Source organism: Oxyura jamaicensis, chromosome 9 (assembly GCF_011077185.1).
Source record: "Oxyura jamaicensis isolate SHBP4307 breed ruddy duck chromosome 9, BPBGC_Ojam_1.0, whole genome shotgun sequence".
NCBI lineage: Eukaryota > Metazoa > Chordata > Aves > Anseriformes > Anatidae > Oxyura > Oxyura jamaicensis.
Genome location: NC_048901.1, coordinates 6,858,925 through 6,876,736, shown reverse-complemented (window position 1 = coordinate 6,876,736; position 17,812 = coordinate 6,858,925). Strand labels below are relative to the sequence as shown.

The 17,812-nt window shown below is 37.4% G+C and overlaps 1 protein-coding gene across 1 annotated transcript in view; it reads left to right on the top strand.

Annotated features, from left to right (window-relative positions):
* The window catches only part of CLSTN2 (calsyntenin 2), a 339,879-nt gene that overhangs the window by 247,725 nt on the left and 74,342 nt on the right, over positions 1-17,812 (top strand). Inside the window, exons 4-5 of the mRNA XM_035335162.1 lie at positions 10,090-10,285; positions 12,130-12,338. Of these exons, the coding sequence (XP_035191053.1) occupies positions 10,090-10,285; positions 12,130-12,338 (405 nt within the window). The remainder of the gene's footprint in view (positions 1-10,089; positions 10,286-12,129; positions 12,339-17,812) is intronic.

Below are 17,812 nucleotides of genomic sequence, written 5' to 3'. Positions count from 1 at the left end.
TCACCCAAAAATCCAAGTGTCTAAAAGCCTATTCCAAAAGCTGTGTCAACACAGCATATGCTACCCAGGGCTAGAGCGAGTAGTTGGCTAAGCTTTTGCAATGTAGTACCGCATCAGCCATGCACATTCTGTTTGTCCAGTTGTGATGGTGTAAGCGCAAATACCACTAGTGTCACGTGAACCACAAAAATGGCTTTGAATTAACTTCACATCTTGATTAAATATTTTGTTTGAAATTCCCATCAGAAATACTCAAATTAAAATTATAATTTACTTCAGAAACTGCAAATACCATTAGATAGAGACTATATAGATATGAAGTGATTTATTCTTGTGCAATGTTCATGGCATTACATCTTTATTGCTTTATATTGCACATGTTGGGTTTTAACAGTTGCATCCTTCATTCCATTAATTTGAAATTAAACAGTAAATTGCAATGAAAGTTCAGTCATAGATCCTAAAGCATAAAAAATAAGCTTTGGTCTTTACTTTCCAAAATGAAACTGGGGATGGAATACAGATGTAGTAGAAAGATAATCTAATTCTCTTAGCAAGATATTTTTTTAATTTTAAAGATTTTTCAAAAAATCATCTGTAACCATGAGAGCTGTGTTCATTTCTAGTACCACAAAGTGTATTCTGCCTCCCCTAAGTAAGGATAATGTAGGCTTTAACAGTTATGGATTTTACCAGCACTCAGGAAGGGATTGTCTATTGACATTGAAATCAGTGTGAAATTTGTACCTAATTGTTAAGACCCAGGTTCATTTTCAGGTTGCCCCCCCCCCCTTTTTTTTTTAATGTGGTATCTCATTTGCTCAAAAAAACAGATACAGAAACATTGTTGGGAGTTCCCATTGTAAAATATTTAAAGAGTTGGCTCTGCAAAGTTACTTCCATAATTGAATTCATACTTTTCAGAACTTCCAGAAGTGTTACCTCTTCCAAGTCTTAACTCTTAGAGATGCAAATTATGCCAAAGCAACAAAGATCGTGATTTAAAGAAACCAGTAATAAATCAATATTTTGATGTAGAGATGAAACTGAAATGTGTGTCTCTAGCATGAATTGTTCCATTAGGATCCTTCAGTTGAATTCAGTCTGTTTTTGGTCATTCCTGAGTGCGTGCATGAGAGCTTCAGTTTGCTATGAACAGCTTGTTTGGACACTGATTTGGGGCAGAGGTGAAGAAGTGACTCCTGGTATGTTCCCAGGTACCGAGGTGTTTACAAGGTCATGTGTATTTTGAGTGCAAGAAATCTAGTGATAGTCATTACTGGTTTTGTCTGTATATTGGGAATTATGGTGTTGAATTTTTTTAGAGGAGTGCCCTAGTTCCTCATACCTGCCTCTCCACTGACTGGCACACTTGACTCCACTGCTTAAGTTATGTCCCAGTCTGTTCAAAGCTCCTGGAACAAAATCTCAAGTTGAAGCTGAGTGATGTCTCTGAGTACAAATAAGTAGAAAAATGAAGTGATCGCCCACTGTGTGCTTTGAATTAGCCAATTATACCCCCAAATAATACCTTTTAAATTATTCGTAAGAATAATTTTAATTGATACAACATTTCCCAAGCTTCTTTATCTCAGAAAATGTCTGCCTTGATATAGGGCCCCAGGGAAAATGTTTTAATTAAAAAATAAGCTTTTCCATCAGTCCACCAAGTTCTCAATAGACTAAACAGATGATTTTCTAATCCAAGTGTAACATGTTGCTGTTAGTTTTCTTATTTGTCTCAAGGGAGCTGAAGCTAGCAGGTCATGTTGGTGCACGTATCCTGCTGAGGAAATATTTTTGTTGTGTTTGCCTATCATGCTGTAAGAATTCTGTTAGTACAAATTTAATAGACAACATTGCTAATTCTAGGTCTTTATTTAATTTTAAATTCTAGTCACACTATAGATCATTTGCTACTTTGCTAGCATTGTAATAACTTTTTTAATCTCATGTGTGAAGTCTTCTATGTCTCTGTTACAAAATTGGTTCGTCCTTTTCAAAGGATGCATGCAGTAAAATGGGTCACTGCCTCTCTGTGCCAGTTGTCTCCTGTTTTTCTCAATGTAGATCTCAGTAATCTAGAGGTGAAACAGTTTCGTGATCCATCTTTCAGACACAGATGTGGAATTAGGGCAGAGGTAGCAGCACTGGGGCTTCTGTGTTTACTGAAATACGATGGTCTGAAGCAAAGTGATGTTTCCACTGTGGCAGACTTCTGGTATGGGAACAGGAAATCTGCAATCATGGCTGCAAACACTGCAGCTGAAAGTGAACACAAATCAAATAATTCAGGTAGTTTGTGTGAAGACGAAAATGACCAGTACATGTATATGATTGTCATTGACACATGAAAAAGTAGTTCAGAAAATGACCCAAGTGGGAACTGAGAATTACACTTTCCTTCACTCCTGTATGGTAATGTTCCTTTTACTTAATGTGCTTTTTTACAGGTTTAACTATGTGGTTGCAGAATTATTTTTCAAATAATACATTTTAATGTGGTATTCTAAAAAGTGGCAAGGCAAATATTTTTCAGTAATGATTGTGTAACTGTTAAAGAGACCGTGCTCTTGCCTTCCAGCATTCTAACTAAACTGGACAGCTCTTTGTGAGTTGAATGTGTGATAACTGAATGCACTTCTGAATCCATGGGATACTTGCAAGCATTAAACATCTGCTTAACAAAAAGCTTTTCATTTACGGGTGGGCATGGAACTCTATATATTGACCATACTAATATACTTTTTGGCATTGTTGTTTTGGTATTGCTTTCTTCCTCTGATTTTGAATTCCAGCAGATTTCAAAAAGAAAAGATAAGAAACATTTGAGGCTGCTTATAATGGAATGGTAATTTGATATGTGTTGGTTGATGGCAGGAATGAATAACAATGTGTTATGTGTCTATGCTTTAGAGTAGAGGATGTTGGAGAACTGTATAATCATAAGTTAATTAAGCACATTTTTACTTGTACGAACCTTTATCTCCTTGTCATGTTTTCTGACCCAGCTGACTGTTTATTGCAGGCTTCACATAGGCATTTATCAATTCTCTATCATTTAAGCTGGAGTTCAAGGATCTCTTGTGCAGATTTGAGTGTACAACTTGACATGTTATGCCTCTAAGCAGTGGTGATCTGATTTCCTGAAGAGCATTATGGTTGTATGTCTTGCTATAATCAGAGCAGGTCCATAAAAATTACACTTTTTAAACAAGCTTTCTTAAACAAACTTGTATAGTAGGTTTTCTAGGTGCTTTGTTGCTGAGTGCCTTCCTGGCCTAAGTGAGTTCCCTGGGAAGGTTATCGTGGAGGCAGAAAGGAACTCAGATATGGCTGTGATTATATGCTACCTGCAGAACTGTCTTTTTATCTTGAGGGATTGGTCCATGCATCAGCAGAATGAGACTGGTTCGTTAGGAGTGGGCTTATGGCAACAATGAATCACCTGAAGTACAAGTGCAGTTTCCTCCATTTTCTGATCTCAAATCCGTAGGAATAGAATAGGAAGGGTAACGGTGGATTTATGTTCTTGCTTTGTGGAGCTTGCTGCCTGTAAAACTGGATAGGAAGAAGTAATATGTTTTGTATTTTATTAGGATATCAGCACCTCCCTCTGCTTATGATTTCAGTATGGCTTCCTGGATTTCAGTATTTCAGCATGTATTTAATAGGATTGACTTCAATGAGCTGGAAAAGCATGTACAGCAGTTAATGCCTTAATAGTGCATTTTTCTATCCTTAAAGATACTTTACATCTACATTATTATTTTGCACTCTTTCCCCATTCTTTCCTCAAAATACAGACTTCTGTGTTCCTTAATTATTTAAACTGTAGCTACAGCTTATCATAGAAAAACTTGTCAAAGCAGTAAACCTTGCCAGTGGCATTGATATGCTCAAAAGGTCGGCAGCTGTGCACTGCAGGAGGTAATCACAGGATTCCAGCAGAACTTGTGTACAGTTGTTATCCTGGGAGGCTGGATTAAAAACAAAAACAACAACAAAAAGGAAACAGCAACCCCTAACCAAATTTACTGGAAAACAAAACAAAAAAACAAAACAACAAAATCAACTGCATGTACTGTATCCATGTTGCATTTCTGAGAAAACAGACATTGAACTGAAAAGTGGTCCCAAGCGCATTGCAGATCTCCTTCCAGCTGCCAACAGAGATCTGTGATGATCAGTGTTCAAAGAACATTGGATGTGTATCTCTATGTGGAGAGAGCACACGTAAAGTGTTAAAAAAATCAATTTTGATTCAGATTAATAGTACTTTAATTTTATTGAGAAGAGTTAAAATACCATAGAACAGAACCGTTTGGTTGGAAGGGACCCACCCAGCCCACCAGCCACCTGCCTGACCACCGCAGGGCTCCCCAGAAGCTGACGCCTGTCAGTGCAGGCACCGTCCCAGCGCCTCTCCAACACCAACAGGCCCGGGGCACCAAGCACCTCTCTGGGAAGCCTGTCCCGGTGCCTGGCCGCCCTCACAAGTGAAGGGATTTCCCCCAGTGTCCAGCCCCAGCCTCCCCTGGCACGGCTTTGGGCCATCCTCTGGGCCTGTGTCTGCCTCCCCTCCTCAGGGCGCTGAGGGAGCAGCCAGGCTGTCGGCCGGGGCCTCAGCCTCTCCTCACAGGACAAGGCCTCCCTCCCTCCCTCCCGCCAGCTCTGCTGCCCTCCCCTGGGTGCTCTCAGGAGCCTTGACATCCATTTGATGTCGTGGAGCCCCAAACTGCCCATGGTATACATGGTGAGGCCGCAGTGACCCTAAATATAGCAGCAAAGTCACCTCTGCTGACCAGCCGGCTGTGCTGTGTTTAGTACACACCAAAAAGCATTTTGGCCTCTTGGCTACCAGGGCACAGTACTGGCTCATGTTGAGCCTACAGCAAGCAGCACCCCCAGATCCCTTTCTGCAGAGCTGCTGTCCAGCTGCATGGCTCCTGGTCTGTATCTGTGTCTGCCAGTACTCCGTCCCACTTGCAGTACCTGGCATTTTCCTTTGTTCAGTTTCATGTTGTTGATGATTGTCCAATGAAGTAATTTTAAACATTTAGTTATAGCAAGAGAAGAGTCGTATCCATAAGCAAATTTATACATGTTTTATAAAATTTTTGGAGGCTTAGTTTTACACCAAAAGGATATACTACTGATGGTTTCCAAATACCTCTATTACAACATGTTGGTGCCATGTAGCTAAATCAAGTTCTTGAAGGACACACATATGGAAAAGACAGTTACCTATTTTTATTCTTTATTTTTTTATTTTTTTACACAAGTCTTCAGAGCTTGCAGTGATGTTTTGATCATGGACACCAAGTGCCTATTCCTGTCTCAGGTCTTCCAATTGAAACTCGAGGTACATCTCTTCTAACAGTATTTGCCTCTTCTAAGTTGTGAGAGGATTTGGGTGTGATATGTTGGTTTGAGTCTTAGGCACTTTGGGAATTTTCAGGGAGACCATGCTTAATTTAAGATGTATAAAACCACATCCCTAATTCTAAATAAATGATCAGCTATGCTGATCTGCGCATCTGAGGAAATTACACATAGAAATATAATAAAAGTCTAGAGAGTAATAACATCAGAACAGGATATGAATATTAATGAGTCATTTTGTCAGCAGTGAACTAATGAAGCCTGGTTTCCTTCAGCTTTGTGCCTCATTTTTGATTTATTGCTATCAAAAAGGTACAAAATAGAACTGAAGGTTTTTTTGTTGTTGGGTTTTTATAAGGTCTTGCTGTGGGCTGTTTGCTGTCTACTGAGATGTGACCTCCTTGTCACCCTTACACTGCTTCTGTAGTATCTCTGTATTGTGCAGCTGCATAATTTTATGGTGGTTGTGGGAAACTTATTTTGTAGGAAATTTAGTTGAAATTAGCAAATGGTTTTGAAGTTAATGGGGGGAACAAATATGCGTGTGTACACTCACACGCAGACATACCCTGAAGACAGTTATGTACGCTCTATTCCATAAGCAATCAAATGGCCACCACAGAGGATAGAACATGCAAAGAACTCTGGTTGAAGTTGATGAAACATAAACATTTTGAAATTACGATTCACATACAACTGTTGCTTTTTAAAAACTAATGGTCAAAATGATCAAATACAAGGGATCCCAGCTACTGATGGCAAGTCTTTTGCACTCTTGGTGTAACAGAAGTTGAAGAAAAAGCAGATAGCTGTGAAAGGCAAAGTAATGTGCATTTTTTTCTTCCTAACTTCTGAAATTGAGCTCAAATCAATAATTTTGTGTATTTGTTAAAGGAGTAACATTTTTGCTTTTATTTCTTTGAAAGCATGTGGACTTCTGTTTTTCATATAAAAGGCAGTAATTCATAATAACAATTTTTTGATTAAGGCTTATAATTATTAAATCTGTTATGTGAATGCTGCTGAATAAGAAACATTGTCGTTAGGAATTTCTAAATGCTGCAGAGATTTGGTTATATTTCAGTAATGATAAAATGTCAATAGTTTTTTCAGGTTAGTATAATTGTTACAGAAGAAATTATATAATTAATATTTCTTTGGTAATAACCTATGAATCTCTAGCAGAGCTCTCAAAAGCATATAGGCTTCAACATTTATAGTGTTTATGGCTATTAATAGTCCAAATGATATGAAGAGAAAAAATACTACATCCAGAATTGAATTAAAATATTTATTGAAATGAAGCAACTCCTAGTAAAGTTAAACCCTGTAACCAGGAGATTTTATAGGAAACTAACAGAAAACCCTCAGGACGTAACTTCTGGCACTGGGAGAAGAAGTACTTTCCCTTTACCCTGGATACAATTGCTATAGGATTTCATGAATGTGGTATCATCAGCTTATACCTATTTATCAGCTCACTGCCACCACTGCTTGGATCAACAAATCCAATATGCACCTATTCCCAAGCCCATTCAAATGAAATGAAAGGCAAAACTTAATATTTTCTGCATTGTCTATTGTGAGGAAGACACTGTCTCTATGTGCATTCTAATTCACGACAAAGAAGGCAGGTGGAGAAGGCAGCTTAAATAATGAGCTTGAATAAGACAGAGAATGTGTCCTTATTCTTGAACAAGATACTTAACAGTAGGTATCTAAGAACCCAGTAAATAACACAAGCTTGGCACATTTCTTACAGGCATCAAGGTAGGAATGTGGGGTTAGCTCAGCTGGATTTAGAAATAAAACCCTGTGGCTCCATTTTATAATGAAAAATAGTATTTGTTTTATATTAAAGAGAATATTTATAATGCTTAGCAGTAGTTCCATATATCTGCGTGCATTAGTCTCATAGTATAAGGATAGACTTCATTTAATTTTCTTTGTTACAGCTGATACAATCCTGTTGTTTCCATTTTCAATAGTCATTTCATTAACCCACCTTTTTAGAATCATTACTATTACTATACATTTTCAATCTTCAACAACATTAACTCATTTATTTGGAAATGGTAGTAGCACCCTTGTGAAAATTCTTACCTAGCTTTTAAAATCATATGCTATTATTTTCACATCAGTAGGTTGCTGTAACCAAAATCTCAAAGTGTAAGTTTTTTTTTGCAGTGTGTTTACAAATACTTCTGTGTATCTGTGCAGCTGTCATCATTTTATCTTTGGCAAATGTGAGCATAAAAGACAAAATTAGAGTTATATATAAGCTGGAGTATCTAGCATAGGAATGGGATATAGAGACTTCCAAAATATTTGCTGAGAACTAATTGGAGTCCTGCGTCTCTGCTTGCTTTGCATCAGCCCTCTACGTTTGGAAAGGAAAAAAATGATAAACATTTAGACTAAGGGTGAGATTACTTTTTTTTTTTTTTTTTTTTTTTTTTTTTTCTCTGCTTGGAGCTATTTCTGGCTTTAAGTACAGTAGGCTTGGATAACTGCAAATGCTGTATTGTTTACAGTCAAGCAGTGGATCAATAAAATAATAAACACAGAACACTGAAGTGAGGATTTCTATTGATGGATTGTGCGTCAGTGGAAAACTGTTATTAAGAAATTATACAAGCCGCTATTACAGAACCCAACTAATAAACATTTTCTGTTAAACTTCACATACACTGTTATTTTTGTATTAAAATAAAACTGAAATCTTACAGTATTACTTTAGAAGAATGTTTCAGTTTGAAGTTGCAGGGAAATTAGGATTTTTTTTAATTTTCTTTTTTTAGAGATGTGTGACCATGTGACCAGTGCCCACAATAAAAACTATACAAACTGCTTGACTTCAGCCTCCTCTTAGTGCCTTGTTTCTTATGAAACAGTTCACAACTATCACGAAGCTTCCTTTTATGGTGATGCAAACTCAGTCTTTTGCAGAGTCTGATTCTCAGGATAAAATTCATTCTTGTTTCTATAGCTCAAATATTTGGGCTCATTTGAGGAAGAGCTAAAAAGAGCACATCCTTCATCTACCTTGATGTACCACACAGCCATTTCATGCCATTTGTGTGAGGGGCTGGAGCAAGTAAACGTTCAAGCAAATATTTGATGTGTTTTCCCAGTGCCTCATAATTAGTAAAGCAACTGTGTGCTGATCCTGTAAAGACAGTCACAGGATTGATTACAAGCGTTAAGTGGGGGATTCATCTGCCTAAATGTCAGTGTATAGAGCTGAGCTCAGCTTCAGCTCCTATCATAATCAAGGGAAACCTGGGCGGTGGTAGTTGAGGGAATATTCTTAAGGCCTGTATTCATACTTCAGATGTATCTAATTCCCACCCCCACCGTTGTGCCCCAAAAACCACAAACACACACGTATCTGTCCCATTTTTTTTTCATTCTCAGGCATAATAGGAATTGTGAACGCCAGTGCTTTTATAAAGTCACTGGACAGCCCCTTCTCCAAAAACAAACATATTCTAATACAAAAAGAGAAAGGAGCTAGGCTTGCATTAGAGGTCACAGATTCAGGGTTAATTTAGAATTTGGCAGTTGACTCAGCTACGATTGACAATGAGATTTCCAAAAGGCTGCAACTGTAAATTGGACATAAATGGAAAAGGATTACATGAGTGGGAGACAGCTTTGAATCTGTAATGCATGTCCCGAGACTGACTTGCTCATAAAAGAGCATGTGTTTAATGTGTCATAAAAATATTTTAGCCACATTGGTCTTTGTAGAAATGCTTCATTTTTAAAGTTGGATTCTGGAGTGTCTAAAAATGAATTCAGCATGCATACCCTTGCCACCAGTATGAAGGGTGAAAAAATAAAACATCACCAGAAACTGTTGTATATATATTTTTTTTTACCTTTGAGATATATTTTGTCATTTTTTTATGTTGTCTTTTGTGTCCAGATCACTTTTTTAGCCCTTGCTATATCATCTGTTTTGTTACACAGTATTCCTCTGAGAGAAGCTATAGATCTATTAGATTAGGAGGCATTTTGGAGGCAGAGTGAGTTGCTGACAAAAAGGTGTTCATGTATGTGAATGTGGGTGGGTGACTGCAGTGTCCAAAAGGGACACTTGTCTGTGTTCTTTTTAGTACTTCTGTTTCAAAGATGATATATGTGTGTAAATAAAGCAAGATGTATTTTGAACGTGCCTGTGTTCTGCATCATTAATTTTTTCACTGTTGGGAGCTAAACTGCAAGAATCTGAACATCTGCTACCACCTGCCAGCTCAAGTGTCTCAAGGAAGGAGTGACAGCAGTTAGAAAATTCCACCTCTAAAGTATTCTCTATTTTTCTTTCTGCTATTTTCTTTTAAGTAAATACAGTCTTCTTAACATAGCTAAAAATTGAGCTTGGTGCCATATCTAGGGAATGGTCTATAGGGCTTTAAGAAACCATTTTGTAATGACAGGGGAAGAGGAAAGGACATGACCAGAGCTGCACTCATCACACGATAGTCCACAAGTAACATGGCCATCATCCCTTTTAGATAATTATAAACTGATACCTGTGTCTATACTACCCCTTCAGTGCATGAAATACAGATGGATGCTAGTATCTCCAGTGTCACTCTAATGCGTAAGATTATGATTGTTGTGATTGTTTTATATTATTTTTATATTTATATTACAATATTTTAATGTTTCTGTAATTATTTATCTAATTTCTCACAGGTGAGATCTGTGCTTTTAAAATCCATGGCCAAGAAATGCCCTTTGAGGCTGTTGTGCTAAACAAGACATCTGGAGAAGGTCGTCTCCGAGCAAAAAGTCCTATCGACTGTGAACTGCAGAAGGAATACACATTCATCATACAAGCCTATGATTGTGGATCAGGACCAAGTGGAACAAACTGGAAGAAATCTCACAAGTGGGTGAAAATGAGTTGTTGTTTGTTTGCTTGTTTGTCATGCATTTGCTCTGCAGTACAGATCGGATTAAAGGGCCCTTTCAATTTGTATTGTAGTCAGGTAGAAAGAAAGTAAACCAAAATGATTCATCCTTGTAATAGTTCATATACTTCTTTTTTCCTATTTCCTTTTAGAAAATATTTTTTTTTGCCTCTTGCAGTTCGACCCATTCTGCATTGGTTCCAGCTGAACTTTTTAATAGGATCACTGTTCAAATGGAGAAGTTTTTGTATATTTTTCCATTCTTGCTTTCACATTAAATACGTTGACTAAACAGATCACACAGGACGTGAAAGCTAGGTTTTAATTGATACTTATAAATTCTAAATAGGTTTTCTCTCAGTTCATCTCATTTCAAATGGTAAGAAAAGGGAAATTGCCCATTGTTTAGTATGTGTATAAGCTACATCAGTGTTGCCTTTGCACAGTGTTTCTGACCTCGGCTTTTGAACAAGCAAGTCCCAGAGGAATTCAAATCCCCTGGAAAAGAGGGTATTCAAGGTTAATAGGTGGCACTTTTTACTGTGGAGCCAATTTGTTTCATAACCTGAAGTAAGACAGTGCCCTTTTCCCATTCCAATTCATGAAACCAAGCTCCAGACCATTTGTCATTAAAGATTAAAATAAATCCCATATAGATGTATAACTGCTATACAGGTTGTTCATTTTGCTAAGAGCCACTTAAATAAATGATTAATAGTAATAGTTCTTCCTTTTGTTCATCCAGGACACATGACAATTAAAAAAAACTAATTAGTTTTATTGTGCATTCAAAGCTCTTTTATGGTATTTTAAAAGAGTATACATCTAGAAGGAAGTCTGCAAAATCAAATAAACATCAAGTCTCAGAAACAGTTTCTCTTTCATGTTATTAAATTTTATGGTGTTTTTCCCTCACATGTCAGTAACAAGCTAGAAAGTGTTAGACTAGTGGAATATTTTAGTCTTACTGTGGCCAAAATGAAATCTGTCCCACTGGGACCAGCCATTTTCACATTTTCTCTGGTTTGTGTAGTAAACCACACACTAAGCTATGCTGTTTGAGTCCCAGTATTAATTCCTGGCTTTGCCATTGATCTAGAATGTCCCTTCATTTCTCTGCCCCTCTGCTATTCTGCCTATCCAACGAGGCATTAGGCTCTTTCAGTGGAATGCCTTTAGAGTTTGCACATTAACACAGATGATCTCTTATTTTTGACCCTCAAAGGTTTACCACAATGCACATATTGATAATGTGGCATGGTTATTATCTTAATGAGAGATGCCAACAGCAAGGATCCAATCCTTAGATTTGTATGTCAATGAGGATCTTGGGATTTGCCAGGGAAGCTCAGGCCTACATCAGTGCATGGGTTGTGTTGCATAATTTGTCTCTTTAAATGCTATGAAACATTTCAGTTATGAATACTGACCCTACTCTTTCCTTTAGAAGGCAAACTACAAATATTGTAGCTAATTAAGACATTAGGTAATTATAATCAGCAGAAGGTGAAAGGCTTATTTAATAATGATGTGTTCACAAACTGACCATTTTTAATTAATATTTAATAGTACTGTAATCCGCTTCTTTTTTCACTTTCTAATGCATTTTATCTAGTGCCAGTTAAGATATTAAATTGGGTAAATTAAACAGAAATTCAAAAATATTTCATTTTAGCAGATGTTGACATGGTTTTGTTGTTTGGTGTTTGTTGACATATTTTTTATTAGTCTTATCGATTGTTATGGAAACAAGCTTAATAATTTGTTCTTACTTAAAGTCATGCTAAACTGATTTTTCGCTTTGATTATTTACCTATTCTAGGGCAGTGGTCCATATCCAGGTGAAAGATGTCAATGAGTTTTCACCAGCTTTCAAGGAGAGTGTGTATAAGGCCACCGTGACGGAGGGAAAAATCTATGATAGCATACTGCAGGTAGAAGCCATGGATGAGGACTGTTCTCCACAGTACAGCCAGATCTGCAATTATGAAATTGTCACAACAGATGTACCTTTTGCCATCGACAGAAATGGTGAGTAGGGAGAAATATCCAATTGTAAGTTATGGGACATATAACAGTAATTTCTGTAGATAGTATAATCAGCATTTGATACCAGCAGATAATCTGGCTCTTTGAATTCTAACTCAAGAAAGTAGACCTGTTCTCATCTTTGAGAATGAAGGAACTGTAATACTGGAAAATTGTATTTCTTTTATGTATGATGTTAGAAAGTGCCACAGTAATTTATCATGGTAACTAAAAAAAAAAAAAAAAGAAAAGAAAAAGGTGAGCAATATCTTTCTCTACTACTCAGGCTGTTCTCTTAATTGTCTCAGATGTAGTTTCCCATGGAAGAGATGGTATTTCATTTTGTAGATGAGTGCTGCTTTCTCTATACCTGGGGCAGAGACCCATGATTTACCTTGGACAGTTGTGCTACGTGTGCATTACACTGAGGAATCAAAGGAAAAATCCTTCATGTTACTGTCCTTTGTTAATGATATTCACACGCGTGCACTTGTGCAGAAATTCAAAATGTAAGTTCCTGTGCATACAGAACTTGTTTCCCCAAAACAAGCACCTTATGTATATACCCAGCAATGCTCTGATTTATCTTTCCTAACAGAATCATTTAATCCATGTTGTATCTAGGAGGAGAACACATTTTGGAAATTAAATCTGATTTTTGTCCAGTTTGGAAATTGAAAGCACATGTATAGCTACATTTTATCTAAGAAGTCATTTTCATGTTGGGATGTTTTAGAAAAAGCCTTTCCCCTACTCAAAAATGATTCATCTTTATTTGCACTGCTCTTGCATGATGTACAGTTGAGCTTCAAAAGGTAATAACCTGTTAGCATCAATAAAATGTAAATGACATTGGGGGAAAAAAAAAGCTGCTTATTATTCTGTCACTGGGAGGCAAGCGTTCTTTATTCTGTATATGGGGTATGATCATAACGAATACATCTCTGCTTAAGTAAATGAGGTCAGCTGGCACAATAACGTTTTGTCAGAGCGATAGCACAAATGATTTTATCCAGGAAGTGAGACATCTGGAAGTAGATGTTTGTGTGCCATTCCCTTGCAACTTTTCCTATTTGTGGATTTTTTTTTGCTAATGGTGACATTTCCTGGGTTGTCATAAAAGGAAGTTCTCCACGTTTCTGTTTGAAACCCTTCTCTTTCCAAAGGTCCAAGGTACTCTGCAGTATGGGGTTAGTTACAAGAATTTTAGGAGGTTTCATAAACAGGGTTGTGTCTTATTATAGTTAAGTAAAAGACAGAGATGAGTATGATATGGAACAGACATTCCAATTGTTTATGCCTTTTCAACTGTTACCACACAGTGCAGGTGGCTCATGAGTGATTATGGCTTCCTTTCACTTGGAGGTATGATCAAAAGCATGTGAAGTGTCAGGAGTTTTTGATTACATATTTGTCCCTATGTGCTTGTGACCTGCTTTCCAGCAAAGGCAATGAGAAATTGACTTAAAGATGACTTTAAAACCTGCAGCGAATAAAAGTGAATAATTGGAATGAGGTTGTAAAACTGTGCAGTTTCTTGGTCTTTAATTCAATTAATAACTTTTTGATCTATTTGTTCACTAAAAGAACACTGCTGCCACAATCAACACTAATTGCAGTCTAATTTGCAATTTTTTTAGATAATGGTAATTGCTTAAAACCACTGGGATTGGAGACAGAGAATAGATGGTTGCACTTTTATTTTGCGACAGAAATATGTTGCCTAGTTCCAACACATCACTGCTCAGATACCCCTCTGTGCCAGCAGATACGAACCTTCTCTGATTTTTTTCTTTGGCATTGTTCCCATTTTTGTTACCTATGGGATGTATTAAAATAGATGTATGAGATGCTTGGGACTGTGGCTGCTAATGCTGTGCTAATTAGGATTTTGTTTATAGTTTTTCAACCATCATGAAAAAAGAAATCTAGGGTCTTTCTTTTAGTGAAAGTCATGTCATTGTGTCATTTGGAATTGATTGTTTTTCTCACTTTCCAGTAATATAGATGTAGAATTTCATTTCCCAGAATTAGTATTTGATCAGATGCTTCAAATCAAACCTAAATATTGCAGAGAGCCCCATAAGTAGGGGGCGGGAGGTAATGAAAATATGCCATTATCAGTTCCAGATGGTGGGATTTTTTTTTTCATCACCTACCTAAGAAAACAACCATTAACGCAGACTTTGAAAAAGATGAACATGCTATTCATCAGCTTTTGCTTTTTGGCACGTTATTGCCTTTTTAGGCAAAAATTAATTCTTGTTTCTAGATCAATCCAGTGAGTGTTTTTGTTGTCTTGAAAAATTACATTGCGCATTGGGCAGCATTTGCAGAAAGGAAGAGAGAACCCTTTGGACTGCAGCAGTGCACAGTCTACGTCACATCACCAAACTGTTCAAAGTGTGAATTAGTGGCCACAGAAAGCAGCATTCAGCTCCAGTGTAGATCTTGTAGACCTTAGTAGGTTATGCACTTAAAGCTAGGTAACATAAAGTTTCCCATTTACATTTGGCAACTTTGCTGCATTGCATGTGAATAAAATTATGTTGTGTAAAGAAAGCACAGTACTCACAAAACTGACCCTTTTGTATAACGTCAGCATAACGTGCAAGGTAATAAACTCTTGGTTGTAGAATACAATCATGCAATAGCAAAGGACAAATCTATGCTTCGCTATGCAGAGAACTAGGACTAAGGGTATAAGATACAATATGCTTTAAGAGACTTTTACATACAGTTCTGTCTAGTTGTCTTAGCAGAGAATTCCCATCATCAGTTCAGTTATCATCCTATCCATATTGTCTAGGCCATCCTATCCATATTGCCTAGGCTTTTTTTCAAGTAACAGCAGTGCACATTTCCTGGATGTATTTGTAATGCCAGCAGAACAACATTTTCATATATTTTCTGCCTTGTCAAGGGACATGGTCAAATGGTTAGAGAATTCAGATATAGACACACATACTCTTACGGCTCTGACCTGCTCTCTGATCTTGGAGAATGTTTGATATCTATTTATTACTTAGCTTCCTCATCTTTAAAATGGGTATAAGGATGCTTGTCCACCACTGGGAAACATTTAGAAATACATATTCAGATTGCTCTATATGAGTTACTTTCCAGCCAGTACAGGTTCTGTCAAATAATGTATCTTTTGAAAGATATTTTTTGAAAGCAGACTTGGGCAGAGTCTCTCAAGGTCACCTTTACAATGCTGAGATCTGTGTCAGGAGCCTTGCAAATCTGGTATTATCAGAAACCTGAAAATTTATAAGTATTTACATGTGGCTCTTGTTTGTTTGTTAAACCAGTTTCTCTCTATTATCATTGAAAAGTGCACACTTCTGAGAAGTCGTTCTAATCCTCCACTTGACGAATGCTCAGGTACAGTTCTTGCTGGCTCTTGGCAGCTGAGGCTGTTGAACTGTTGCTCCTGCGAGCAGGCTGAAGAAAGAAGCCATTTATGCAGCAGCACTTGTCCTAGTCTCTTGTAAGGGTTAGGAGATTGTTTTATAGTTCCTATACTTACAGGAAGTAAGCAGGAAATTCAAAAGGGAATTGAATTTTTAAACTAGTCAAGTCTTTCCCCTGTTCTTGTAACTGCTCTGAAATAAGATAAAAGACACTCATAAAATAGGGAGGTCTGCATCAAACTGTCCCCCAGACTGACCGTGAAGAAATAGAAGTGCAGATGTGTCCCTCATATGGAAATATTTATATTTCTGTTGTTGCTTACCTGTTTCTGTTTTGTTTTTAAATCTGTTATAGCTCTGGCTATTTCCAGGAAAAGGCAGAGATTTAGAAAGACTGAAGAAAATTAAATTTACAGGGTAATTGTGAACTGTGTAGAGAAGTACTTACTTCTCCCATTAAAATTTCCTCTTTTATTGATTACCTTTTTATTTGTGGATGAGATGCAAATAGGAATTTTCAGTCTGTCATCTCTAAAACATTAATTAGTCTGTATTTATAGTACTCATTGTCCATCTACTTTTTAATCATATTGATTAAAATGTAAAATAAAGTAGCATAAAGTATCAGAGGTAACAGAAAAATTGAATAATTAGGAAATCAATAAACTATTCAGTAGAATATACGAGACATCCAAATGACCTTCCAGAATAACACCTAATAGTCAGAATCTTTGGAGACCAAATCTTAAAAGACCATAATGAAGTGCAAATCTTGGAAGATAGATTTAATGAAATGTAAATACATTGTATGATTTCTAAATCTTAGGGGACAGCTAATGGGCCAAACAAATTCTAGCAGTCTGCTAATGTCAACTTTGCCAACTTTGGTTTCTTGAGTTCTCTCTGATGATTGTGAGAAAAAAATTGTGAGATTGTAGACTAAAATAATGCCAAGGAGAACCAAACGGGAAAGTAAAAAAGATTCATGTAAAATAAAATGCAGAATGAACAACTAGGCAGATCCTAAGTGAATAGTACATAGTGCCAGCATCAGTTTTTCACCAAATCCTTTTAAGCAGGTACTAATGAAGCAACTCAAGACAGTAAAATGGGTAGATTGGTTTTCTGTTGTTTTGCTAATTACTAACTCAAAAATAATTAAGTAGTTGATACCATTTCTGCAGTTGGATTTGTGTTGGGAAGATTCATGTCAGACTTAGGAATGCCTGGCAAGGTGCCTGTGAAAGAGAATTAAGGAAGCTATAGGATATAGTACTGTTTCCATGCTGTCCTTCATCTGGACTTTCTGCTTCTCCATCTGAGATATAGAAATGGTGATAGGGCTTTCCCCCCTCTTTGCCCTGTCTAGATGTGGCCTCAACAGTGCTGAGCAGAGGGGCAGGATCACCTCTCTTGACCTGCTGCCCACACTCCTCCTGATGCAGCCTAGGATCCATTGGCCTTCTTGGCCACAAGGGCATACTGCTGGCTCAAGCTTAACTTGCTGTCAGCCATGAGCAACAGGTCCCTCTCCGCAGAGCTGCTCTCCAGCAGGTCAGCTGCCAACTTGTACTGGTGTCTGGGGTTATTCCTCCCCCTCTGCATGACCCTGCACTTGCCCTTGTTGAACCTCATGAGGTTCCTCTCTGCCCAACTGTCCAGCCTGTATTCATTTAGATGAAAAAGAAAGCAGTGTCAATGACATAACTTTGATCAGACCACGGTATTTTACTCAGTTTGAAGATCTGGGTGCCACTCACTCCAGATTTGGCCCAACTGACTTTGCACATCTGTACTTAAAAGCAGTTTAGTGGAGCATTGGTTCAGAGTAAGCATTCAGAGAGATGGTATAGCAGTCCAGTGCAAGCATGCGACATACTCTAAACAGTCTCAAATTTTGGTTTGAACAGTAAGTGCATTTCAGTAGAAATGAACTTAATTAAAATGCTGAACTTGTTAATTACATGAACATACGGGTGTACAGTAGTCTTCCAATCCTGGAGAAATACTTCGAGAAAGACACTTCCTTGTGAAAGTTATTTCTCTGATCCTAAAACAGGT